The sequence below is a fragment of the Scyliorhinus torazame genome, chromosome 8 (genome assembly GCF_047496885.1).
Source record: "Scyliorhinus torazame isolate Kashiwa2021f chromosome 8, sScyTor2.1, whole genome shotgun sequence".
NCBI lineage: Eukaryota > Metazoa > Chordata > Chondrichthyes > Carcharhiniformes > Scyliorhinidae > Scyliorhinus > Scyliorhinus torazame.
In genome coordinates, this window is record NC_092714.1 from 32,183,453 (window position 1) to 32,210,495 (window position 27,043).

At 49.6% G+C, this 27,043-nt stretch overlaps 1 protein-coding gene and 1 long non-coding RNA gene across 3 annotated transcripts in view; both read left to right on the forward strand.

The window, feature by feature from the left end:
• Positions 1-27,043, forward strand: part of hlcs (holocarboxylase synthetase (biotin-(proprionyl-CoA-carboxylase (ATP-hydrolysing)) ligase)) — a 187,955-nt gene that overhangs the window by 7,749 nt on the left and 153,163 nt on the right. Inside the window, exon 1 of one of the 2 annotated variants that reach the window (XM_072513330.1) lies at positions 17,913-18,205. The exons of the other annotated variant lie outside the window; for it this stretch is intronic. Within the exon in view, the coding sequence (XP_072369431.1) occupies positions 17,984-18,205 (222 nt within the window). The 5' untranslated portion in view covers positions 17,913-17,983. Of the gene's footprint in view, positions 1-17,912; positions 18,206-27,043 lie in introns of those variants that run through there. 2 annotated transcript variants of the gene reach the window in all.
• On the forward strand, positions 18,218-26,975 carry LOC140427732 (uncharacterized). The gene is made up of 3 exons (XR_011948594.1): positions 18,218-25,444; positions 25,535-25,675; positions 25,762-26,975. It is a non-coding gene; the product is annotated as an uncharacterized lncRNA (long non-coding RNA).

Genomic DNA, 27,043 nt, shown 5'->3' on the forward strand with positions numbered 1-27,043 from the left:
TTATCTTTTAAAAGGAGAATTTGGGACAGGGTCACCCTCTCACAGATGTTGCCCATTTCTGAGAGTGTGCCTACTGCAGGTATCAGGGTAGGTGGGCGGGGACACAAAGGTGTAGTTGTGGTAGGCAATCCCTTTGAAAATTGTAGTGTTGCTCAGTTTGTTGAAGCAGGATGTCTGGAAGAGACAGTCTCTGGTTTCATTTAGGATCTGTGCAGAGTTAGGTAATGACACCAGTTAAGACCCACTGGACTAGGGAGGGAAACATCAAGCAGCGTTTCCACGTTGATCATTACCTAATTTCTCCTGTTGGAAAGCACGTATATTTTGGCATTGTATTAAGGCAGGATCAATGTGTGGGCTCACTCTTGAATGATTGCTCAGGCAAAGTATGTGAGGGGGGGGTGGCAGACAATTGCACCCCAACATGAGTCAAAGCCTCCAAAAAATGGTCGTCTTGGTTGAATTAGCCAAAGCTATGGCCCGAGGACATTTCAATTTTAATTCTTAATGTGCCATGGTTGAGTTGTCTTTCAAGCGCTTCATAAACATAATTATTGTGAATGTGACTCTGTTTTAAATCTCTGTTTCCGCCCCAAGGTAGCCTCTCACTAATACAGGAATTTCTCTTCCTGTCAGCTCTTTAGGATATTTATCAGTCCTCATTTACGTGGCCCAGACCTTGTGGTTGCGAGTTATTGTGTAATAGGACACTTCTGGACATATTTACTGAACAGAGATGACTGGACCTGTCAGTGGTAAATAATTGTGTTTTGACAGGGGTATTTTAAATTAGCACTTACCTGGGGATGTTTAGTTGACCTTTTTTATGAGTTCAAGATCATTCTTCCCTGCCTCCTCCAGCTTGATTTGTGGAGGCCAGGTTGAAAACATTTTTCATCTCGATTGTAGAGATCCTTTCAACAGATTCTGCCATGGAAACCATGGCCAGAGTTTAACATTGCTTGGGTGGGCGTGTGCCCCGACCAGGAATTGTGTGAAATTGTACAAGAAGAGGTCAGGAGCGTGTCCTGACGTCATTGCGCACTTGCATGATATTTTGGTTGGCAACTGTGAGCGGGTGTTGGCTGCGCCTCTGCTGACAATTAGCCAATTAAGTCAAATTGACTGAAATTTTACATTGCCCGCGCAATTTTTAGGTTGGCGGCCGGGCATCAGGCATTCACCCTCCGCAGTCCCTCGCTCCATACCCCCTCTTCCAGTATTGGCCCCAACTCCTCCACCCATTTAGCCTTCACCCCTTCCACCAAACTCAACTCTTCCCCCACGATCCTATCATACATACCGAATGTACTATCCTCCTCCGACCCCTAAAGGAGGGAATTCTCTCCAGTAAGGATTATGGCGGCACTACCGGGAAATCCGAAAAAAACAAACTCTTAACAATGCTTCGCACCTAGAGGTACCTAAACATGGACAGGCCTAACAGCCTAAATTTCTCCTGCAGCTCCTCCAGACTAGCAAACAGCTCCTCCAAGAATAAATCACCCACTTTCTCCAGCCCTTTCTCTCTCCATACACCAAATGTAGTATCTAGCCTTGCCGGCGCAAACAGATGGTTAGCACAAATGGGTGCTGTCATGATATTCAGGTAAACATCATGGTGCAAACATACATACATACTGATGGACAGATCAACGGACCAATCAACACACACACAACACCACAGCCAATCACAGGCAAGAGCATACTATAAAACGGGGAACACGACACTTCCGGTCCATTCCAGCAGGAGACAGCTCAGGGCACAGAGCTCACAGCAAGCGACTCAGACATTCACCATGTGCTGAGTGCTTCTCCAAGATAGTGTTCGGGCTAGGTCCACAGATTCGAGGGTAATGAACGAACCACAGAAACCAGTTTATCATTGTAAATATTGTTAGTAATAAAACTGAGTTGTACCATCCGCAACCATGTTGGTTCGTCTATGGAGCAGAGAACACAACACGACAGGCGCCAGCTTTGAGGCTGCCCCAAACTTGAAATGCTGGCAGAGGTGACGCTGTATTTTTCCCAGAAATGCCGTTTGACACTGTGATATTACAGGTATTACGGTACCTGATAGGCTGGAGCACCATTGGTGGAAACTGTATGCTTTCGATTGGTTAGGATGAATGGTAGCTCCGCCCTGCTAGGCGGGGTATAAGAACCCGTGCCGCCCCAGCAGCATTCATTCTGTACCTGAGCTGCTGGGGGAAATATCTAGCTTATTAAAGCCTTCAGTTGGACTACAACCTCGCTTTAGTGGTCATTGATCGTGCATCAATTTAATAAGCTAGTTTTTTAAGAAGAAAGAATGGAGCTCCGAATCAAGACGGAGTGCTGCAGCTCAGCCCCCACGCGGCAAACTCAGCGGCAATCTTCAAGCACTGGCTCGCGTGCTTTAAAGGGTATCTCAGGACGGCGGAAAACACACCCACAGGAGAGCAGAAACTACAAGTCCTTCACTCAAGGGTGAGCCCGGAGATTTACACCCTCATCGAGGAAGCGGAAGACTTCGATGCAGCAATAGAGCTGCTAAAAGGACACTATATTCGCCCGGTAAACCAGGTCTATGCCCGGCACCTGCTTGCAACAAGGCAACAAACCCCTGGGGAATCGCTGGAAGAATTCTACCGTGCACTCCTGGTGTTGGGGAGAAACTGCAGCTGCTCGCAAGTTTCGGCGAGCGAACACACTGAACTCTTAGTCCGGGACGCTTTCGTGGCAGGTATGCTACCCTCACAAATCCGCCAGCAACTGTTAGAAAAAGACACTCTGGGTCTCAGGCAGGCTCCTTGGGCGTGGCCTCCAGGAACGCCCGTGCTTACGTTCCCGACCGTGCAGCAGCCCCCTGGGCAGCGTGGAACCCCTCTGCAGCCGTCCCCGAGACTTCCCCCATCGCCCCACAGGCCTGCGCTGCAAGGCGGCCTGGCAACCCTGAGGGGCCCCGCTGCTACTTTTGCGGGCAGGCCAAACACCCCCGCCAGCGCTGCCCGGCCCGCGCATCCACCTGCAAGGGATGCGGCAAAAAGGGCCATTTCGTGGGGGTATGTCAGGCCCGTGCGGTTGCTGCGGTGGAGAATGCGGACCGCAAGCACAAACTTCTCCACGGTCCCCGTGCGGCCAGCGGTCGCCGCCATCTTCCTATTCCAGGGCCACGTGCGGACCCCGGGCGCCGCCATCCTGTTCTGCGGAAGCCACGTTGGAGGAATGGGCGCCACCATTTTGTGCACCCCCAGCCATGTGCGACCAAGGGGAGCCGCCATCTTGGATGAACCCCCAGGACCCCAGCTCAGCTGACCATGCACTGCCCGAGGAGAACTCTCAACTGCTGCGATTAGCCTCGGTGACCCTGGATCAGTCCCGGCCTTGAACACTCTCAACTGCTACAATGACCGTATTCATCAACAGGCACGAGACGTCCTGCCTAATCGACTCTGGGAGCACAGAGAGCTTCATACACCCTGACACGGTAAGGTGCTGTTCTCGCCTCATCCACCACGTTAGTCAAAAAATCTCCCTGGCCTCCGGTTCACACTCAGTGGAGATAAAGGGGTTTTGTGTAGCTGCCCGCAAGTTTCGGCGAGCGAACACACTGAACTCTTAGTCCGGGACGCTTTCGTGGCAGGTATGCTACCCTCACAAATCCGCCAGCAACTGTTAGAAAAAGACACTCTGGGTCTCAGGCAGGCTCCTTGGGCGTGGCCTCCAGGAACGCCCGTGCTTACATTCCCGACCGTGCAGCAGCCCCCTGGGCAGCGTGGAACCCCTCCGCAGCCGTCCCCGAGACTTCCCCCATTGCCCCACAGGCCTACGCTGCAAGGCGGCCTGGCAACCCTGAGGGGCCCCGCTGCTACTTTTGCGGGCAGGCCAAACACCCCCGCCAGCGCTGCCCGGCCCGCGCATCCACCTGCAAGGGATGCGGCAAAAAGGGCCATTTCGTGGGGGTATGTCAGGCCCGTGCGGTTGCCGCGGTCTCCGGTGGCGAATGCGGACCGCAAGCACAAACTTCTCCACGGTCCCCGTGCGGCCAGCGGTCGCCGCCATCTTCCTATTCCAGGGCCACGTGCAGACCCCGGGCGCCGCCATCCTGTTCTGCGGAAGCCACGTTGGAGGAATGGGCGCCACCATTTTGTGCACCCCAGCCATGTGCGACCAAGGGGAGCCTCCATCTTGGATGAACCCCCAGGACCCCAGCTCGGCTGACCATGCACTGCCCGAGGAGAACTCTCAACTGCTGCGATTAGCCTCGGTGACCCTGGATCAGTCCCGGCCTTGAACACTCTCAACTGCTACAACAACTGTATTCATCAACAGGCACGAGATGTCCTGCCTAATCGACTCTGGGAGCACAGAGAGCTTCATACACCCCGACACGGTAAGGCGCTGTTCTCTCCTCATCCACCACGTTAATCAAAAAATCTCCCTGGCCTCCGGTTCACACTCAGTGGAGATAAAAGGGTTTTGTGTAGCAAACCTCACAGTCCAGGGAAGGGAGTTCAAAAATTTCCGTCTCTACGTCCTTCCCCACCTCTGCGCGGCTACACTCCTGGGTTTAGACTTCCAGTGTAACCTCCAGAGTCTAACCTTCAAATTTGGCGCCCTATACCCCCCCTTACTGTCTGCGGCCTCGCGACCCTTAAGGTCGACCCACCTTCCCTGTTTGCGAACCTCACCCCGGATTGCAAACCCGTCGCTCCAGGAGCAGGCGGTACAGTGCCCAGGACCGGATCTTTATTAGGTCAGAGGTCCAAAGGCTATGAGGGAAGGGGTCATTGAAGCCAGGAACAGCCCCTGGAGAGCTCAAGTAGTGGTGATAAAGACCGGGGAGAAGCATAGGACGGTCATCGACTACATCAGACCATCAACAGGTTTACGCAGCTGGACGCATACCCTGTTCCCCATATATCCGACCTGGTCAACAGGATCGCGCATTATAAGGTCTTCTCCACGGTGGATCTCAAGTCCACCTACCACCAGCTCCCCATCCGCACTAATGACCGCAAATACACTGCCTTCGAGGCAGATGGGCGGCTCTACCACTTCTTCAGGGTTCCATTCGGTGTCACCAACGGGGTCTCGGTCTTACAGCGCGAGATGGACCGAATGGTTGACCGGTACGGTTTACGGGCAACATTCCCGTATCTCGATAATGTCACCATCTGCGGCCACGACCAGCAGGACCACGACACCAACCACCGAAAATTCCTCCAGACCACAAAAATCCTTAACCTTACATACAACAAGGATAAATGCGTGTTTAGCACCGACCGCCTAGCCATCCCCGGCTACGTAGTGCAAAATGGAGTTATAGGCCCCGACCCTGAACGCATGCGTCTCCTTATGGAGTTCCCCCTCCCTCACTGCTCCAAGGCCCTGAAACGTTGCCTCGGGTTTTTCAGCTACTATGCCCAGTGGGTCCCCAACTATGCGAATGACTAGGGAAAGAGTAGGACCAGTCAAGGACAGTGATGGGAAGTTGTGTGTGGAGTCTGAAGAGATAGGAGAGATACTAAATGAATATTTTTCATCAGTATTCACTCAGGAAAAAGATAATGTTGTGGAGGAGAATGCTGAGACCCAGGCTAATAGAATAGATGGCATTGAGGTACGTAGGGAAGAGGTGTTGGCAATTCTGGACAGGCTGAAAATAGATAAGTCCCCGGGTCCTGATGGGATTTATCCTAGGATTCTCTGGGAGGCCAGGGAAGAGATTGCTGGATCTTTGGCTTTGATTTTTATGTCATCATTGGCTACAGGAATAGTGCCAGAGGACTGGAGGATAGCAAATGTGGTCCCTTTGTTCAAAAAGGGGAGCAGAGACAACCCCGGCAACTATAGACCGGTGAGCCTCACGCCTGTAGTGGGTAAAGTCTTGGAGGGGATTATAAGAGACAAGATTTATAATCATCTAGATAGGAATAATATGATCAGGGATAGTCAGCATGGCTTTGTGAAGGGTAGGTCATGCCTCACAAACCTTATCGAGTTCTTTGAGAAGGTGACTGAACAGGTAGACGAGGGTAGAGCAGTTGATGTGGTGTATATGGATTTCAGCAAAGCGTTTGATAAGGTTCCCCACGGTAGGCTATTGCAGAAAATACGGAGGCTGGGGATTGAGGGTGATTTAGAGATGTGGATCAGAAATTGGCTAGCTGAAAGAAGACCGAGGGTGGTGGTTGATGGGAAATGTTCAGAATGGAGTTCAGTTACAAGTGGAGTACCACAAGGATCTGTTCTGGGGCCGTTGCTGTTTGTCATTTTTATCAATGACCTAGAGGAAGGCGCAGAAGGGTGGGTGAGTAAATTTGCAGACGATACTAAAGTCGGTGGTGTTGTCGATAGTGTGGAAGGATTTAGCAGGTTACAGAGAGATATAGATAAGCTGCAGAGCTGGGCTGAGAGGTGGCAAATGGAGTTTAATGTAGAGAAGTGTGAGGTGATTCACTTTGGAAGGAATAACAGGAATGTGGAATATTTGGCTAATGGTAAAGTTCTTGGAAGTGTGGATGAGCAGAGGGATCTAGGTACATAGATCCCTGAAAGTTGCCACCCAGGTTGATAGGGTTGTGAAGAAGGCCTATGGAGTGTTGGCCTTTATTGGTAGAGGGATTGAGTTCCGGAGTCAGGAGGTCATGTTGCAGCTGTACAGAACTCTGGTACGGCCGCAGTTGGAGTATTGCGTACAGTTCTGGTCACCGCATTATAGGAAGGACGTGGAGGCTTTGGAGCGGGTGCAGAGGAGATTTACCAGGATGTGGCCTGGTATGGAGGGAAACTCTTATGAGGAAAGGCTGATGGACCTGAGGTTGTTTTCGTTGGAGAGAAGAAGGTTAAGAGGAGACTTAATAGAGGCATACAAAATGATCAGGGGGTTAGATAGGGTGGACAGTGAGAGCCTTCTCCCGCGGATGGAAATGGCTGGCACGAGGGGACATAGCTTTAAACTGAGGGGTAATAGATATAGGACAGAGGTCAGAGGGAGGTTCTTTACGCAAAGAGTAGTGAGGCCGTGGAATGCCCAACCTGCTACAGTAGTGAACTCGCCAACATTGAGGGCATTTAAAAGTTTATTGGATAAACATCTGGATGATAATGGCATAGTGTAGGTTAGATGGCTTTTGTTTCGGTGCAACATCGTGGGCCGAAGGGCCTGTACTGCGCTGTATCGTTCTATGTTCTATGTTCTATATGCGGAAAAGGCACATCCCCTGATCCAATGCACAGCTTTTCCCCTGTCGATAGAGGCCCGCCAGGCATTCAGCCGCATCAAAGCAGACATTGCAAAGGCCACGATGCACGCCATCAATGAGTCCCTCCTCTTCCAGGTCGAGAGCGATGCGTCTGACGTAGCTCTGGCAGCCACCCTCAACCAAGCGTGCAGACCCGTGGCCTTCTTCTCCCGTACCCTCCATGCTTCCGAAATCCGCCACTCCTCAGTCGAAAAGGAGGCCCAGGCCATAGTAGAAGCTGTGCAACATTGGAGGCATTACCTGGCCGGCAGGAGATTCACTCTCCTCACTGACCAACGATTGGTTGCTTTCATGCTTGATAATGCACAGCGAGGCAAGATAAAAAACGACAAGATCTTGCGGTGGCGGATCGAACTCTCCACCTCCAACTACGAGATCTTGTATCGTCCCGGGAAGCTAAATGAGCCTCCTGACGTCCTGTCCCGTGGCACATGTGCCACCGCACAAGTGGACCGCCTCCATTTTGTCAAGGCCCGCAATCTGCCCTACTCCATCGAGGAGGTCAGGACAGCCACCAGGGACTGCCAAATCTGCGCGGAGTGCAAACCGCACTACTACCGACCAGAGACAGCGCATCTGATAAAGGCTTCCCGTCCCTTTGAATGCCTCAGCATGGACTTCAAAGGCCCCCTCCCCTCCACCGACCGCAACACGTACTTCCTGAACGCGATTGATGAGTACTCCCGGTTCCCATTCGCCATCCCCTGTCCCGACATGACCGCAACCACCGTCATCAAGGCCCTCCATAGCATCTTTGCACTGTTCTGGTTCCCCGCTTACATACATAGTGATAGGGGGTCCTCCTTTATGAGCGACGAACTGCGTCAATTCCTGCTCAGCAAGGGCATCGCCTCGAGCAGGACGACCAGTTACAACCCCCGGGGTACGGACAGGTAGAGAGGGAAAATGGAATGGTCTGGAAGACCGTCCTACTGGCCCTACGGTGCAGGAACCTCCCAGTTTCCCGCTGGCAGGAAGTCCTCCCAGATGCCCTCCACTCCATCCGGTCACTGCTTTGTACGACCACCAACCAGACACCTCATGAACGTCCCCTTGTCTTCCCCAGGAAGTCCTCCTCTGGGACCTCATTCCCGACCTGGACCCATCCTGCTCCGTAAACACGTGCGGGCGCACAAGTCGGACCAGTTGGTCGAGAGGGTCCATCTGCTCCATGCTAACCCGCAGTACGCCTACGTGGCGTACCCCGACGGTCTTCCTACGAGACCGGGCGCCCGCCAGAGCCCCACGCACACCCCAACCACCAGTCCCACGCTCCCCTCCACCGGGGCACCTTACAGGAGGATCTGTCCTTCCGCCGGCCCTGTCTAGGCCCCCCCACCCACCAACGCTCCCCGCAGGCGCTCCTTTCCCAGGTCAACTGTTTTCCCCACCAGCACTGTCTAGGGGTGCAGAAGCTGCCATGGAGATTGAAGCCACGCTCCTGGAGTCACAGATGCCCGCGTCGCCACCGGAGTCACCGCCGAAGCTCCGATGGTCACAGAGGACAACCAGGACCCCGATCGACTGATTGCTTCATTTTAAATTGTAAACTGTAAACTGTAAATGTAAACCATCAAATGTACATAGCTATCAGAATTGTAAATAGTTACAAAACACTGTACGGAGGTATTACGGTACCTCCATAACTAATTCTACCACATTGCCATGTGTTGTAGTATCAGGCCACCATCCCCGCCGGACTCTTTTTTAATAGGGGGTGAATGTGGTATTATAGGTATTATGGTACCTGATAGGCTGGAGCACCATTGGTGGAAACTGTGTGCTTTCTATTGGTTAGGATGTATGGTAGCTCCGCCCTGCTAGGCGGGGTATAAGAACCCGTGCCGCCCCAGCAGCCTTCATTCTGTACCTGAGCTGCTGGGGGAACATCTAGCTTATTAAAGCCTTCAGTTGGACTACAACCTCGCTTTAGTGGTCATTGATCGTGCATCAGACCCTTCGGAAAAAGACATGGGCAGGAACACTGGGAGGCACTGAAATAAAAATCTCAGCAAGATGTTCATCATCTTAACCTATTGAACCCAGCCCGCCAACGATAATAAGTGACTATCCCACCTCTGCAAGTCCGCCTTAACCCTACTCACCAGGCTGGTATAATTCAACCTCTAAAGGTGTGACCAATCCCGCCACACTCCTGAGTATCGAAAACTAGTCCCCTCTATCCGAAATGGCAACCCATCCAATCTGCACCCCCCCCCCCCCCACCCCGTGCCTGACCATAAAATATTCACTCTTCCCTATGTTCAACTTGTAACTGGAGAAGGCACCGAAGTGTGCAAAATACCTATAATATTCCCTATAGACATCTCCGCGATCCTAATGTACAGCAGCAAATGATAGCATCCCTACAGTGCATTTGGCCCATCGAGTCTGCACCGTACCTCTGAAAGAACACCCTTGCTACTCCCCTACCCTATTCCTGTAACCCCACCTGCATATCATTGGACACTAAGGGGAAATGTTATCATGGCCAATCCACCTAACTTGCATATCTTTGGACTGCATATCTGCATCATCTGCACATAGTGATACCCTATGTTACACCCCCACCTCTAATGATCCCACTCCACGCATTTAAGGTTCTCAATGCAATGGCCAATGGCTCAACTGCCAATGTAATCAACAAGGGAGGCATGGAATTATAGAATTTACAGTGCAGAAGGAGGCCATTCGGCTCATCGAGTCTGCACCGGCTGTTGGAAAGAGCACTCTACCCAAGCCCACACCTCCACCCTATCCCCACACCTTCACCCTATCCCCGTAAACCCACCTAACCATTTTTGGACATAAAGGCCAATTTAGCATGGCCAATCCACCTAACCTGCACGTCTTTGGACTGTGGGCGGAAACCGGAGCACCCGAAGGAAACCCACGCACACACAGGGAGAACGTGCAGACTCCACACAGACAGTGACCCAAGTCGGGAATCGAACCTGGGACCCTGGAGCTGTGAAGCAACTGTGCTAACCACTGTGCTACTGTGCTGCCCTAAGTTAAGTCAAGATTGTTTAGTAATTAATTAACGAAGATGTTACAAGTATCCAATGTGGAAGAGCCTAGCACCCATCATTCTGGCATTCGCTCTCTGTTTAATCGACAAACAGGGAAGATAGACCAAATTACTGTAGCGTTCATGTTAAATGGGAAGCCTCTTAAGATGGGTGTGGATACAGGGGCACCAGCCACAGTGATGGATGAGCATACATTTCAATACCTCATCGAGGGAGTCAAACCATTGAACTGGAGAACTTCTGCCAAGTTGAGACATCAGACTCCCCTGCCTCTTATCCCGATACAACTGAAAAGACCATGAGCTTATGATGTTGGTACAAACACTAGCAAATGAGGCCACATACAGCAACCGCACCCAAGACACAAACCCAAATTTCTTCACCACAGCAAAAAGGTACCCTTACTCTACCTGGTCGATCGCTTTCTCGGTGTCAAATGATACAATTATCTCTGGTATCGGCCTAGCCGCACGGGTAAGCACCACATTCAACAACCACCGCACGTTCGATGCTAGCCTCCGGCCCTTCACAAACCCCCTCTGATTTTCCCCTACTACCTCCGGAAGGCAAGGCTCCAACCTTAATGCCTTGGCCAATAACTTGGCATCTACATTTAACAGGGAGATTGAGCGATACGACCCACACTCTGTGGGATCCTTATCCTTTTTCAGGAGCAGCGAGATGGACGCCTCCCACAACATCTCTGGGAGGGTGCCCTGCACCAAAGAGTCCCTAAACATTGTGAGGAACCTCTTTTAAATCTTATCCTGGTTTCCTTTTAATGCCTGTCTTGCTGGTTGTTTTTAAAACTACCGACTTTTGGTTTTGAACTGAACCCCCATTATTGGGAATGTGCCTTTGCAAAGAAGGTCTGGAGAGAGATGCAGTGGTATTTGTCAAGGTTCATCCCGAGCAGCTCTGTGACACAGGACTCTGTGCTCTACGGACTGTTTCCAGGGACACACACCGAGACAAACATCAACTGCTGCTGGAAGGTCATCAACTCGGTGAAAGACGCTCTTTGGTCTGCCCGAAACTTGCTGATCTTCCAGTGCAAAGATAATGCAAACCATTATTTGAACTCTCCCAGGGACATCTCTTGATGCAGTGTGCTCTGTGTCATAGCTTGTGAGGGGGGTTCTGATTCGGAAGGCTTACAGTGAAAAGAAGTGAAGATCGAGTTACTGTCCAAGTGGTCAGCAGTCAGATTACAGGAGGAGTGTTAGACCTGGAGATAAGCCAAGAGGCTGACTGGCACCTAACTTGATAGGCTAAAGAGTGGCTGGCCTTTTTCCTGTATTCATAAAATGTATTTATTTGTGGTAAGTCAGTCAAATTGAATCTGAAGCTTTAGCCTGTTTACATGTAGCTTGGGAGTGGGGTAATGGAATATTGACGGTCAGTTTCTAAAATTGAATCCACCAGATCTTGTTTTAATTTTCTTTGCTTGATAATAGTCGTAAGGATGTGTTAAGTCTCCATGGGGTCCAACCTCCAGCCTCGGACATAAGAGTCGAATCAAAGGAATGCATTGAATGGTCCGAAATAACTGGAGTGGCTGGGGCGTGCACCAAAAACTGGGAGGAGCGCATCGCCATGGTAAGACAGAAACTGGGCTGGTGGGAGCAACGCTCCCTCTCCATTGCGGGCAAAACCCTGGTCATCAGGTGTGAGGTACTCTCGGTGTTACTGTACGTGGCGCAGGTCTGGCCCATAACCCGACCCTACGCCACAGCAGTCACCCGGGCCATCTTCAAATTTATCTGGAGATCCAAGATGGACCGTATCCAAAGGGACACCATGTACAAACCTCTGGAGAAGGGAGGGAGGAACGTACCCAACGCCTCCCTCATCCTGTTGGCCACCTTTGTGACCAGCTGCATCAAGCTGTGCGTGGACCCCCGGTATGCAAACACCAAGTGTCACTACATACTGAGGTTCTACCTGTCCCCGGTGTTACGAAGGATGGGCATTGCCCCGGAACGCTCCAAGTAGTTGGACCATTCCGTACCACCTATCCTTCGTGGAAAAGTTTTTGAAGAAAAACACCTTTGACCACAAGGCAATGAAGCAGTGGTCAGCACGTAATGTCCTCGAGGCCCTCAGGGAAAAGGAGACCGTGGGATGGTTCCCTGAGTAGACTGTCAGAGTCATCTGGCAGAACGCCTCATCACCAGAACTTTCAAACAAGCACCAAGACCTAGCTTGGCTGGTGGTGAGAAGGGCCCTCCCTGTCAGATTCTTCATGCACACCCGAAGGCTCTGCGCCAATGCACGCTGCCCTCGGAGTGGCTGTGGGGGAAATGAGACGGTCACACACCTCCTTGTGGAATGTGCCTTTGCAAAGAAGGTCTGGAGAGAGATGCAGTGGTATTTGTCAAGGTTCATCCCGAACACCTCTGTGACACAGGACTCTGTGCTCTACGGACTGTTTCCAGGGACACACACCGAGACAAACATCAACTGCTGCTGGAAGGTCATCAACTTGGTGAAAGACGCTCTTTGGTCTGCCCGAAACTTGCTGATCTTCCAGTGCAAAGAATTGTCCTCGACCGAGTGTTGCAGACTGGCACATTCCAAGGTCCAGGACTACGTGCTGAGGGACGCACTCAAGCTTGGGGCAGCTGCCGCCAAGGCGCAATGGGGAAAGACCACCGTGTAAGGTCTTACCAGCAAATGTACACCGAGGGGCGGGTAACACTGTAAACCCCCCTCGGTCTGGGTCATTAACACTCCAATGTATGAAAGAAACATGACAATGTAAATATTTAAGAAGGAATTGTAATGTAAAGAGTGATAGGTGTATAATATTATCAAAATTGAATGGAAGAAAGTCAAGGCAATGTGTAACTCTGATGGAAATGTACAGTCAAGACAATTCGAAATGTTCTGTAATGTTTATGATAAATTTTATGAATAAAGTATATTTTTTTGTAATAACAGCAGGACACCCAGCTGTTTTGACTGAGGGGAGAAGAGCTCTTACAAAAATGGTTGATGCGTGAGTAAGCCTGATGGACATGCGAGAAGTAGGAAAAGTCCCTCACGGTTGGGTGGAGGAAATATCAAGTGGAGAGAGCCCTGACCACGCCGGAGGTGGTAAAAGTCTTCGGGGTTGAGCGATCCAGCCCTGGACACGTGACGCAATTTAGATCTCTGAAAATAAGATGGGAAATGTCTGGATTGGGGAGGATAGAAGCGATGTAATACATTTCGGATTGTCTGAGTTAGGGGCATAGATGCCCTTACGTGGTTCAAGTTTTCCGATGATGGCGGGGCCTGAGCGGTACCTCTGATTTGGCTGGAGAGGAGGGAGGTCAGTTGTGTTGTGAGTCTTGGCATGGTGTAAGAATCATTGGCTTACTTGGAGAGTGTACATTGCCAAGCCAAATCTTGTACCGATGGCGATATCCCATTTTTGCTCTTTTTCTGGGGTATCCATTCATTGCTTGGAGGTCTTGGAATGCTGAATATTGTTTAGCCTTTGTTGTCCTGTGGAGGAGGGTGAGCACCGTGGTGCCATGTGCTCATGGTTTTACCCTGTTGTCCTGAGATCCCCCACTCTTTCTGGTATCCTTTCATTATCCTTATGAAAGGTGATGCCGACTACAATGATTATTAATCTAAACCATTTGTATTTGCTGGTCTTTTCTGTTTGTATACACGGAGTAATGATCACTCTGTATGTATACACGGAGTAAAGATCACTCTGTATGTATACACGGAGTAGTGATCACTCTGTATGTATACACGGAGTAGTGATTACTCTGTATGTATACATGGAGTAGTGATCACTCTGTATGTATACACGGAGTAATGATCACTCTGTGTGTATACACAGAGTAATGATCACTCTGTATGTATACACGGAGTAATGATCACTCTGTATGTATACACGGAGTAATGATCACTCTGTATGTATACACGGAGGAATGATCACTCTGTATGTATACACAGAGTAATGATCACTCTGTATGTATACACGGAGTAATGATCACTCTGTATGTATACACGGAGTAATGATCACTCTGTATGTATACACGGAGTAGTGATCACTCTGTATGTATACACGGAGTAGTGATCACTCTGTATGTATACACGGAGTAGTGATCACTCTGTATGTATACACGGAGTAGTGATCACTCTGTATGTATACACGGAGTAGTGATCACTCTGTATGTATACACGGAGTAATGATCACTCTGTGTGTATACACGGAGTAATGATCACTCTGTATGAATACACGGAGTAATGATCACTCTGTGTGTATACACGGAGTAATGATCACTCTGTATGTATACACGGAGTAATGATCACTCTGTATGTATACACGGAGTAATGATCACTCTGTATGTATACACGGAGTAATGATCACTCTGTATGTATACACGGAGTAATGATCACTCTGTATGTATACACGGAGTAATGATCACTCTGTATGTATACACGGAGTAATGATCACTCTGTATGTATACACGGAGTAATGATCACTCTGTATGTATACACGGAGTAATGATCACTCTGTATGTATACACGGAGTAATGATCACTCTGCACTGGACTAGATTTGGGAGATTAAAACATTTAAAAAAAAAATGTTTTTATTCTACATTTTCACATTTTCCTTCAAAAGTTACACCCCACCCACAAACAGTAAACGGTAACAAATACAAAATCAATCCCCTTAACAATACCAATGATCCCATCCTCCCACCACCCCAAACAACGGCACACCTGTCAATATATGCATCCAATAAAACAAACCCTCCCACGGTGGCAACAAAAAAACAAAGGTCACCATTGACCTATAAAGTCCACTCCCCCCCCCCCCCCCCCCCACTCTCAACGCCCTCCAACCTCTGAAAGAGTACCGTACATGATACCCAAGAGTTATACACCCCACCCCCACCCCCCCCCCCCCGTCTCCAGCTCCTCCCGTCCACTGCCTCTTGTAAAACTCCTCCTCCCAACCTCGGTTCCTTCCCCCCAACTTTCCACCCCGGCTAGACCACTCGGACCCTGTTCTGCCAGGCTCCGATGGCCGCAGCCCCTCCCCCCACCTCACTCCCGTTCACTGGCCGGCTTAAACCGGCCAGCGTGGAGGCCCCTGCCCGGGTCCCTTTCCCCCTTGCCCGGCCCTAGGAAAGCCCAGAAATCTCCTTTTAGCACACAAACCCCGCATATCCACCTACACCCCAAAGAGCCCTCATTTCGAGTGAAAGTCCCATCACTTCCCTTGTCCCGAATATATACAACATTGGCTCCATACACCCGCACGCAGTGAAACAAAAAAGAAGAAAATACAGTCATGAGGTTACATCGGCACATGGCCATTTCTCAATTTCTCAGTTCTGCCACAGTCCTTCTGCCTTCGCAAACTCCTCCGCTGCTTCCGCCATTCCAAAATAAAAGTCCCTGAGCTTGTAAGTCACCCTCAGCTTCGCTGGATATACAATGCCGCACTGCACCTTGCTAATGTACAGTGCCCTCTTCACCCAGTTGAAGGCAGCCCGCCTCCTCGCCAGCTCCACCGTAAAGTCCTGGTATGCACGTATACCAGCTCCAGCCCACTGCACCACCCGCTTCTTCTTGGGCCAGCTCAGGACTTTCTCTTTCACACTGTACCTACGGAAGCACAGAGTCACTACCCTTGGCGGCTCACTCGCCTTTGGTACAGGCCGCCACGACCGATGAGCCAGATCCAGTTCATATCGGGAGGGATCCAGTTCATATCGGGAGGGATCCTCCCCCTCCCCCAATAGTTTTGCCAGCATCGCGGCAAAATACTCAGTCGGCCTCGGTCCTTCAACTCCTTCGGGCAGCCCCACAATCCTCAGATTCTGTCGCCTGGATCTGTTTTCCAGATCTTACATTTTTCCTCACAGATCCTTGTTAATGTCCATCACCTTCCGCATCTCCTTCCCCATCGAGGCAAGTTGATCACCGTGCTGCAATAACGTCTCCTCCACTTCCTTCAGCGCCTTCCATTGCTCTCGCACCTCCGCCACTGCGCTTGCCACCGTCTTCGTCACCGGGGAAATCGCCTCCTCTACCAGCACACTCAAAACGTTACTCATCTCCTTCCTCATTGTCTCCATGTATTTTATAAACTGCCTTTCGAATTCCGCAGTCATCACCTTAGTTATTTCTTCAGCCGTAAGCAATGCGGCCTCCCCTGGTGCTCCAGGCTCCATTTTCCTTGGTGACCCCACGGTGACCTTTCCACTCCCTGACGGACCTTCAGCTGTTTTCCTTACGGACGTTCTTTTGCTCACCCTCGACATTTTTCTTCACTGTGCCTTCACTCCGCCGCCTCTGTGCCTTCTCCCTGCTTTTGCCGCCTCCGTGGACCCTGGGACCGGGCTTAAAGTCCCGAACGGGAGCCCTCCATTGTGCGGCCGCCTCCCGCCCGCCGTCACCGGAAGTCCAAATTTTGGGGATTTGTTGCATCTTCTGGTTAAATGTAAAACCTTCAATAAAAATATTCATTAATTCATTTATTCACCTATGTAGAAGAGTCCCCTGTGCTACATGACTTGAAAGTGAAAGTCACCATAGTTCCTGAGGACCAGAGGCTGCTCTCCCCTTTTCACAGAATCCCTACAGTGCAGGAGGCCACTTGGCCCATCAAGTCGGTACCGACCCTCCAAAAGACCACCTTACCTCGGCCCACTTCGCCACCCTACCCCGATAATCCCACCTAAACGGCACATCTTTGGGCACTAAGGTGCAATTTTAGAATGGCCAATCCATCAAACCTGCACATCTTTGGATTGTGGGAGGATGCTGGAGCACCCGGAGGAAACCCACGCAGACACGGGAGAATGTACAAACTCCACACAGTCGCCCAACGTTGGATTCCAACCTGGGGTTCCTGGCGCTGTGAAACAATAGTGCTAACTACTGTGCCACCATGCTGCCTTTTTGAGAGAGAGCTGACTGCTGGTGATTTAACCCGAAGGTCACCAGACCTCAGGTGAGTGGCAAGGTTAAAAAGGCAGGGCCTTCTTGAGCAACCGCAGCCGGTACAGGAATTGAACCCGCGTTGTTGGCATCTCTCACAAACCAGCCATCCAGCCAACTGAACTCGCTGACCTATGTGAAAAAATTCCAATTGTCCCCTGTGCTACAGGACCTTGACAGAACATCTCACCTTCTATTTACTGAAACCTTGTAGGAGCGCCCCCCACTGGCCGCGTGGTGACATCTCAGGTGGGCCGGGCAGGGCTGAGGCCCGGAGTGGGCGGAGTCAGCAGCGGTGCATGAGGTGCACTGGGAGGGGCCGCGCGCGCTGAGGGGGGGCGGGGCCAGACGCGCGCGCTGAGGGGGTGGGGTCAGCAGCGAGGCAGGAGACCACTGCGAGGTTGCCGCGCGCGCTGAGGGGGCGGGATCCGACGCGCGCGTGTGCGAAGAGCCCGTTGGCGAGCTGGGAGGGGGCGGGGTCAGCAGCGAGGCAGGAGGCGCTGGGAGGTGCCGCGCGCGCTGAGGGGGCGGGGTCAGACGCGCGCCTGTGGGAAGAGCCCGTTGGCGAGCCGGGAGAGGGCGCGGTCGGGTTCGGATGACGCCTTGACCTGGGCCGGGGCGGAGTCAGGACCTTGGGTGAAGCAGCCAATGGGGAGCCGGGGTTGGGGAGGGTGGACGCGAGGGACCGTTCGGAAAGAGTGCGGGAGATGTCGGTCATGTCGGAGCGGATGTCACCATGTTGATCACTCTGTGCTATGTCTACCTGTGGATCCGCCTGCAGAAATGTTACGCCATGATCATTTGCCGGGCCGTGCGGGGCTTCCACCGCAGCGCCAGCCTCACCTTCGCCGCTTTGCCGCCGGACGACGAGGCCCGGCCTCACTACCCCACAGCTACCGAGGAGAAAATCTGTGTCCGCTTGGCCAACAGGGCTTTCCTCCTGGCTGAGCCTCTAAAGGTGAACCGCGGACTGACCCTGTACTTTGGTTCTTGCTTTAACACACTCCTGTCTCAGGATTTTCCTATTCTCCCTATTTTCCTTTCACATTGTGATTGAAAACTAGGTGGACCCTGATTTAGTGGTTGCCTGACACGGCCTAGTTGGTGTTAACTGGGAGCATAAAGTTGATGGGTTTATACTCCTCTTTTGGACTATTTTATCTGGTTATAAACCTTTAGAGCTCGGTAATAATTCCCATCATTATTTGGGTAGCCAAGGGTATTACAAGAAACTAATTGCGTAACAGGGGCAAACGGTAGCACAGTGGTTAGCACAGTTGCTTCACAGCTCCAGGGTCTCAGGTCGATTCCTGGCTTGGGTCACTGTCTGTGCGGAGTCTGTACATTTCTCCCCGTGTCTGCGTGGATTTCCTCCCCCAACGCGCGCGCACAAACTTTCCAGAAAGAGTCCTTTGTTATGAATAAGGATACAGAACGATTATTTAATCTTCCAATTACCTGCTCCTTTCAGTTGTATTTTAATTGACCTGTATTTTCTGAAGAGCATTGAACAACAGTATGGTTAGTGACTATTGATGAATACACTAATCGCAAAGAGTTAACGTGCCAGTATAGGGGGAGCATGGTTGCACAGTGGTTAGCACTGCTGCCTCACAGCACCAGGAATCCGGGTTCAATTGGGGCCTTGGGTCACTATCTGTGTGGAGTTTGTACGTTTTCCCCGTGTCGGTGTGGCTTTTCTCCGGGTGCTCCAGTTTCCCCTCTCAGTCCAAAGATGTGCGGGTTGGGTTGATTGACCATGTTAAATTGCCCTTAGAACATAGAACATTACAGCGCAGTACAGGCCCTTCGGCCCTCGATGTTGCGCCGACCTGCGAAACGACTCTTGAAGCCCATCTACACTATTCCCTTATTGTCCATATGTCTATCCAATGACCATTTAAATGTCTTTAGTGTTGGCGAGTCCACTACTGTTGCAGGCAGGGTATTCCACACCCTTACTACTCTCTGAGTAAAGAACCTACCTCTGACATCTGTCTTATATCTATGTCCCCTCGTGCTAGACATCACCATTTGAGGAAAAAGGCTCTCACTGTCCACCCTATCCAATCCTCTGATCATCTTGTATGCCTCAATTAAGTCACCTCTTAACCTTCTCTCTAACGAAAACAGCCTCAGGTCCCTCAGCCTTTCCTCATAAGATCTTCCCTCCATACCAGGCAACATTCTGGTAAATCTCCTCTGCACCCTTTCCAATGCTTCCACATCCTTCTTATAATGCGGCGACCGGAATTGCACGCAATACTCCAAATGCGGCCGCACCTGAGTGTTGTATAGCTGCAACATGACCTCATGGCTCCTAAACTCAATCCCTCTACCAATAAAAGCTAACACTCCGTACGCCTTCTTAACAACCCTCTCAACCTGGGTGGCAACTTTCAGGGATCTATGTACATGGACACCAAGATCTCTCTGCTCATCCACACTGCCAAGAATCTTACCATTAGCCCAGTACTCAGTCTTCCTGTTATTCCTTCCAAAATGAATCACCTCTCACTTTTCTGCATTAAACTCCATTTGCCACCTCTCAGCCCAGCGCTGCAGCTTATCGATGTCCCTCTGTAACTTGTAAAATCCTTCTGCACTGTCCACAACTCCACTGACTTTAGTGTCATCTGCAAATTTACTCACCCATCCTTCTACGCCCTCCTCCAGGTCATTTATAAAAATGACAAACAGCAGTGGCCCCAAAACAGATCCTTGTGGTACACCACTAGTAATTGGACTCCAGTCTGAACACTTCCCATCAACCACCACCCTTTGTCTTCTTCCAGCTAGCCAATTTCTGATCCAAACTGCTAAATCACCCTGAATCCCATGCCTCCGTATTTTCTGCAGTAGCCTACCATGGGGAACCTTATCAAACGCTTTACTGAAATCCATATACACCACATCAACTGCTTTACCCTCATCCACCTGTTTGGTCACCTTCTCGAAGAACTCTATAAGGTTTGTGAGGCACGACCTACCCTTCACAAAACCGTGTTGACTATCTCGAATCAAATTATTCCTTTCCAGATGATTATACATCCTCTCTCTTATAAACCTTTCCAAGATTTTTCCCACAACAGAAGTAAGGCTCACTGGTCTATAGTTACCGGGGTTATCTCTACTCCCCTTCTTGAACAAGGGGACAACATTTGCTATCCTCCAGTCTGCTGGCACTATTCCTGTCGACAAAGATGACTTAAAGATCAAAGCCAAAGGCTCAGCAATCTCCTCCCTAGCTTCCCAGAGAATCCTAGGATAAATCTCATACGGCCCAGGTGACTTATCTATATTCACACTTTCCAGAATTGCTAACACCTCCTCCTTATGAATCTCAAGCCCTTCTAGTCTAGTAGCCTGAATCTCAGTATTCTCCTCGACAACATTGTCTTTTTCCTGTGTAAATACTGACGAAAAATATTCATTTAGCACCTCTCCTATCTCCTCGGACTCCAAGCACAACTTCCCACTACTGTCCTTGACTGGCCCTACTCTTACCCTAGTCATTCTCTTATTCCTGACATATCTACAGAAAGCTTTAGGGTTATCCTTGATCCTAAGACTTCTCATGTCCCCTCCTGGCTCTTCTTAGCTCTCTCTTTAGGTCCTTCCTAGCTAACTTGTAACTCTCGAGCGCCCTGACTGAACCTTCATGTCTCATCTTTACATAAGTCTCCTTCTTCCTCTTGACAAGTGTTTCGACTACTTTAGTAAACCACGGTTCCCTCACTCGATCACTTCCTCCCTGCCTGACAGGTACATACTTATCAAGGACACGCAGTAGCTGTTCCTTGAATAAGCTCCACATTTCCATTGTGCACATCCCCTGCAGTTTTCCTCTCCATCCGATGTATCCTAAGTTTTGCCTCATCGCATCATAATTGCCTTTCCCCCAGATATAACTCTTGCCCTGCAGTATATACCTATCCCTTTCCGTCACTAAAGTAAACGTAATCGAATTGTGGTCACTATCACCAAAGTGCTCACCTACCTCAAAATCTACCAAATCTAACACCTGTCCTGGTTCATTACCCAGTACCAAATCCAATATGGCCTTGCCTCTCGTTGGCCTATCTACATACTGTGTCAGGAAACCCTCCTGCATACATTGGACAAAAACGGACCCATCTAATGTACTCAAACTATAGTGTTTCCAGTCAATATTTGGAAAGTTAAAGTCCCCCATAACAACTACCCTGTTGCTTTCGCTCCTATCCAGAATCATCTTTGCAATCCTCTCCTCTACATCTCTGGAACTTTTCGGAGGCCTATAGAAAACCCCTAACAGGGTGACCTCTCCTTTTCTGTTTCTAACCTCAGCCCATACTACCTCAGTAGACGGGTCCTCATCAAATGTCCTTTCTGCCACCGTAATACTGTCCTTGCTTAACAATGCCACCCCTACCCCTCTTTTACCACCTTCCCTGAGCTTACTGAAATATCTAAATCCCGGCACCTGCAATAACCATTCCTGTCCCTGCTCTATCCATGTCTCCAAAATGGCCACAACATCAAAGTCCCAGGTACCAACCCATGCCGCATGTTCACCCACCTTATTCCGGATGCTCCTGTCATTGAAGAAGACACACTTTAAACCACCTTCCTGCCTGCCAGTATACTCCTGCAACTTTGAAACCCTACTCATGACCTCACTACTCTCAACCTCCTGTATACTGGAGCTACAATTCAGGTTCCCAAGCCCCTGCTGAACTTGTTTAAACCCTCCCGAAGAGCATTAGCAAATTTCCTCCCCAGAATATTGGTACCCCGATGGTCCAGGCGCAGACCATCCCGTTTGTAGAGGTCCCACCGACCCCAGAATGAGCCCCAATTATCCAGAAATCTGAAACCCTCCCTCCTGCACCATCCCTGTAGCCACGTGTTCAACTCCTCTCTCTCCCTATTCCTTGTCTTGCTATCACGTGGCACGGGTAACAACCCAGAGATAATAACTCTGTTTGTCCTAGATCTAAGTTTCCACCCTAGCTCCCTGAATTCCTGCCTTACATCCCCATCCCTTTTCCTACCTATGTCGTTGGTACCTATGTGGACCATGACTTGGGGCTGCTCCCCCTCCCCCTTAAGGATCCTGAAAACACGATCCGAGACATCACGCACCCTGACACCTGGGGGGAAACACACCAACCGTGAGTCTCTCTCGTTCCCACAGAATCTCCTGTCTGTCCCCCTAACTATGGAGTCTCCAATGACTAATGCTCTCCTCCTCTTCCCCCCCTTCCTTTCTGAGCAACAGGGACAGACTCTGTGCCAGAGACCTGTACCCCATGGCTTAACCCTGGTAAGTTGTCCCCCCCCCCCCAACAGTATCCAAAGCGGTATAATTCTTACTAAGGGGAACGGCCACAGGGGATCCCTGTACTGACTGCTTCCTCCCAGCCCCTCTCACCGTCACCCATCTATCTTTATTCTTCGGAGTAACTACATCCCTGAAGCTTCTATCTGTGACCAACTCTGCCTCCCGAATGGTCCGAAGTTCATCCAACTCCAGCTCCAGTTCCCTGACGCGGTTTCTGAGGAGCTGGAAATGGGTGCACTTCCCACGGATGAAATCAGCAGGGACACTGACTGCATCCCTCACCTCAAACATCTTGCAGGAGGAACATTGCACTCCCTTCCCTGTCATCCCCTCTAGATAAAAAAAAAGAAAGAAAGAGCTTACCTGTTATTCACTCCCCTTCTCAGCAAGCACTCACTCAGCAACCTCTGCGCTTTTAGTGTCCAAAAAGGTTAAGTGGGGGTTACGGGGATAGGGTAGAGATGTGGGCTTGAGTTGGGTGCTCTTTGTAAGGGTGCAGACTCGATGGACTGAATGGCCTCTTGCTGCACTGTAAATTCTATGAAAAAACATGAAATCTTTTACAAATGGTGTCAATGTGCCAAATACATGTGACATTGTCGAGCACAGGTTGACCAGGTAACCTGTCTTTATTTTACAAAAGTTCTGTAGAATTGTGGAAATCTGTGTACTTTATCTTTATCATAGAATTTACAGTGCAGAAGTCTGCACCGGCCCTGGGAAAGCGCACCCCACTTAAGTCCACGCTTCCACCATATTCCCGTAACCCAGTAACCCCACCCAACCTTTTGGACACGAAGGGCAATTTGTCATGGCCAATCCACCTGCACATCTTTGGACTGTGGGAGGAAACCAGAGCACCCGGAGGAAACCCACGCAGACACTGGGAGAGCATGCAGGCTCTGCACAGACAGTGCCTCAAGTCAGGAATCGAACCTGAGACCCTGTTGTGTCTGATGACCAACCTCTCCAAGCACTTCATAATAATAGACGTCAAGGCCACCGGACGGTACCCGTTGCGGCAAGTTGCCTGGTTCTTCTTTGGCACCGGTATGATGGTGGTCTTCTTGAAGCAAGTGGGAACCTTGGAACTGAGTAGGGAGAGGTTGAAGATATCTGTGAACGCATCTGCCAGTTGGTCTGCACAGTGCACGAACAAGGACTCCGTCTGGACCCATTGTTTTTTTCTGAGGGTTCACTTTCAAGAAGGCCAGTCTGACTTTCGGAAGTTGTCGGTAGGTATTGGTCTGTCTGAGGCTGCTGGGGCAGTCTGTGACAGTGGTGGCATATTCGTTTAGCTTGGCTGTTGAGTTCTTGTATATGGACCAGTCCACTGACTCCAAATAGTCGTGTAGGAGCTCTTCTGTTGCCTCGGACCAGCATTGCACAACCTTCTTAACCGGTTTCTCCCGCTTAAGTTTCTGCTTGTATTCCGGGAGAAGGAACGCCGTCTTGTGGTATGTTTTTCCCAAGTGCTGTCGGCGGATGGATCTGTAGGCATCCTTGATGTTTGTGCCGCAGTGATCAAGGATGTTGCCGCCCTTGGTGGGACAAGAGATGTGTTGGTGGAATTTTGGAAGTACATTCTTGAGGTTGGCCTGGTTGAAGACCCCGGCCACGATGAACAAGGCCTCCAGGTATTCTGTTTCATTGTTATTTAAAGTGGTGTACAATTCACCAAATGCCTCCTTAAATCCACCTGGGTTGGGGTGTAGACCGCCATGATGATAGCAGAAGTGAACTCCCGTGGAAGGTAGTACAGGCGGCATCCTGGTATTCCAGGACCGAGATTGAACCCGGGTCCACGGCGTCGTGAGGCAGGAATGCGTACCACTGCACCACCATGCTGCCCCTGCCAAAGGATGTATAACCATCGTCTGGATTCCCAAGACTTGTCTCAGTCATTGGCAACCGTCCGGCAAAACGATTTGAATCGCTCACTTCGGATGGTTATGCCAGTGTTATACTAATAGTTACTCTGAAAACGTTAGAAATAAAAACACTTGTAACATCAGCGTAACTATTTTAAAGACTGAGCCCCATGCAGGACACCTTACGCACCCCTCACCACCTGCATAGGATTCCCCACCCCCTCCGCCCAAATGCTCATCCAACCTCCCACAGCTCATCCACTCATTGTAGGTAATTAATTGGTCTGTTATTTTCAATGGGACCTTTAAACTCGGCTGGTACTGTAAAAAGGGATGTGTCCTCCTTTGCTGCCCTTTTACACTTCGATACTGGAGCCTGCTGCCCTGGTATGCTTCAGGCGAGACAGGTGTTTAAGAACACCAGCGCACATAGTCAGTATGGAGTGGCAATCCAACTCTTCCTCTCCGAGGAAGGTATGGCCCAATATCTTGCAATAAGTATAAAATCCAGAATCATCTTTGCTTTTTGATGGTCTCTTCCACAGGTTCTGTGATAGAATCAGTTTACAGCTAGGTGTAATTGCTGAGATGGGGGGGGAGGAAGAGAGAACGTAGTAGCCTAACTCAATTGGCTGTGACAGGCTTGATTGCAAAGACAAAAAAGCCATTCTCAAGCACTGTTATGAAGCAGCGGAGTATGTGGGAACCACAACCGTCTTTACCCGGATGCAAAGTATCATCACTAACCAATCGACATAATGTACCAGAGGGTGGGGTAATTTCCAAAGGCTGTCAAGTTTTTATGGGAAGAGGACCTTCAGCCCATCGTGTCTACGCCAGCCATCAAGCACCTATTTAATCTAATCCCAAGTCACAGGAAAAATACTTGGAAGGCTCAGGGTTTATAATGGAGAAACAGGGGAGCAAATGTGAATACTGTTGAGCTCCTCATTGTTAGAAGAACTTGCAGTTTTGGAGAGCATCCAGGGAACCATAACAGGTAAAAAAAATTAATTTAAACATGTTTAGAATTTCCACATTGAAAAATAATCAATTATACTTTTGGTAATGCAAATTGCTTGGTTAACAGGGTCCAACCTTTTGCATGCCTGAAGTCTGACTACTGAGGAAGTAATTGCATGCCTGAAGCCTGACTACTGATATGCTGCAGCCTGATTTGGGGAGAGATGTGGAGTTAAGGCACTCATCAAGATGATTATGACGGATGAAAGTATATTTTATTTTCAATTTCCCGTGGTTTCATTTTCAGTAGAATTGCAAACAGTGTTGAATCTGGTGTCACCATTTTTATTGCAGATGAACCAACCAATAAACCAGCAACATGTTGTGCAAGAATCTCCAGTGGAAGTAACAGCCAACAGATAGCCCATAGTGAATGTGGTCATCGTAGTGATCAACTATGTGGAAACATGAGCTTGAGCAACCATCAGTTTCAGCATCTGCTGGAGGAGTTTAATGCAAGCTATATGGGTTTGTACCAAAATGATGTATGCTAGCTCATACATACTTGGCACTGCACTTGATTGCATCACAAAATACACTTCATCCAGGAGAAGAAGGAATAATCAGTATCAGAGCTTTGCAGTGAGATGTGGCGGATGGATCTTTATTTCTACTGGTCTTCAGAACATTAGCATATTCTCACCAAGAAGTTGTAAGAGATTGATGCGTTACAACAAAAGCTTACTTAGCTATGCTCATGTGTTTGCAACAAACTCTAGCTGTTTGAATGTAACTTGGCTCTTGTCATGCATAAATCACAAAAAGCTAGCATGCAAATTCAGCAGGTAATTGCGAATGTAACTTTCCCTTGTGTTGTCATTGAGAAGAAGTTAGAGTGGCCCATTAATTGTGGCCATTACACTTCATGGGTGTTTTCCAGTTATTTCCAAGAATCTGTGACATTACCATTTGGAAGCAATATTGACCAGAGATTCACATGAAATTGATCAAGCTTAAGCAAAATAAAGAGCAGGTTTAATGTGAATGGGTCAGCCTTTTATAAATACCATAGAGAATTTTGGGGGTTGCAGGGTCTTGCTAATATGTCCCTTCATTAGCAGTGCATTTATATTAGGAATAGAAATAGGAAAAGGACCAGGGAAGTGAATGTACTATTGTCAAGTTTGTGGATGACACAAAAATATGTGGGAAGGCAAGTGGTGAGGATATCACAGTCTACACAGGGATAGACAGGTTAGGTGAGTGGGCAAAACTTAGCAAATGGAATATAATGAAGGACAATGTGAAGTTATGCACTTTGGCAGGAAGAATAAAGAAGCTGAATAGTATTTAAATGGAGAAAGACTGCAGAAGGTTGCAGGATAGAAGGATTTGGGGGGTCCTTGTGCATAAATCGCAAAAACCTAGCATGCAGTCAGGTAATTGGGAAGGCAAATAGAATGTTGGCCTTTGTTTCAAAGAGAGTTGAATATAAAAATAGGGAAGTTTTTCTGGAACCATACAAAGCACTAGTTAAACCACACCTGGAACACTGAGCAGTCCCCCCCCCCCCCCCCCCCCCCCCCCAAATCTAAGGAAAGATATGTGGAGATGCCGGCATTGGGGTGAGCACAGT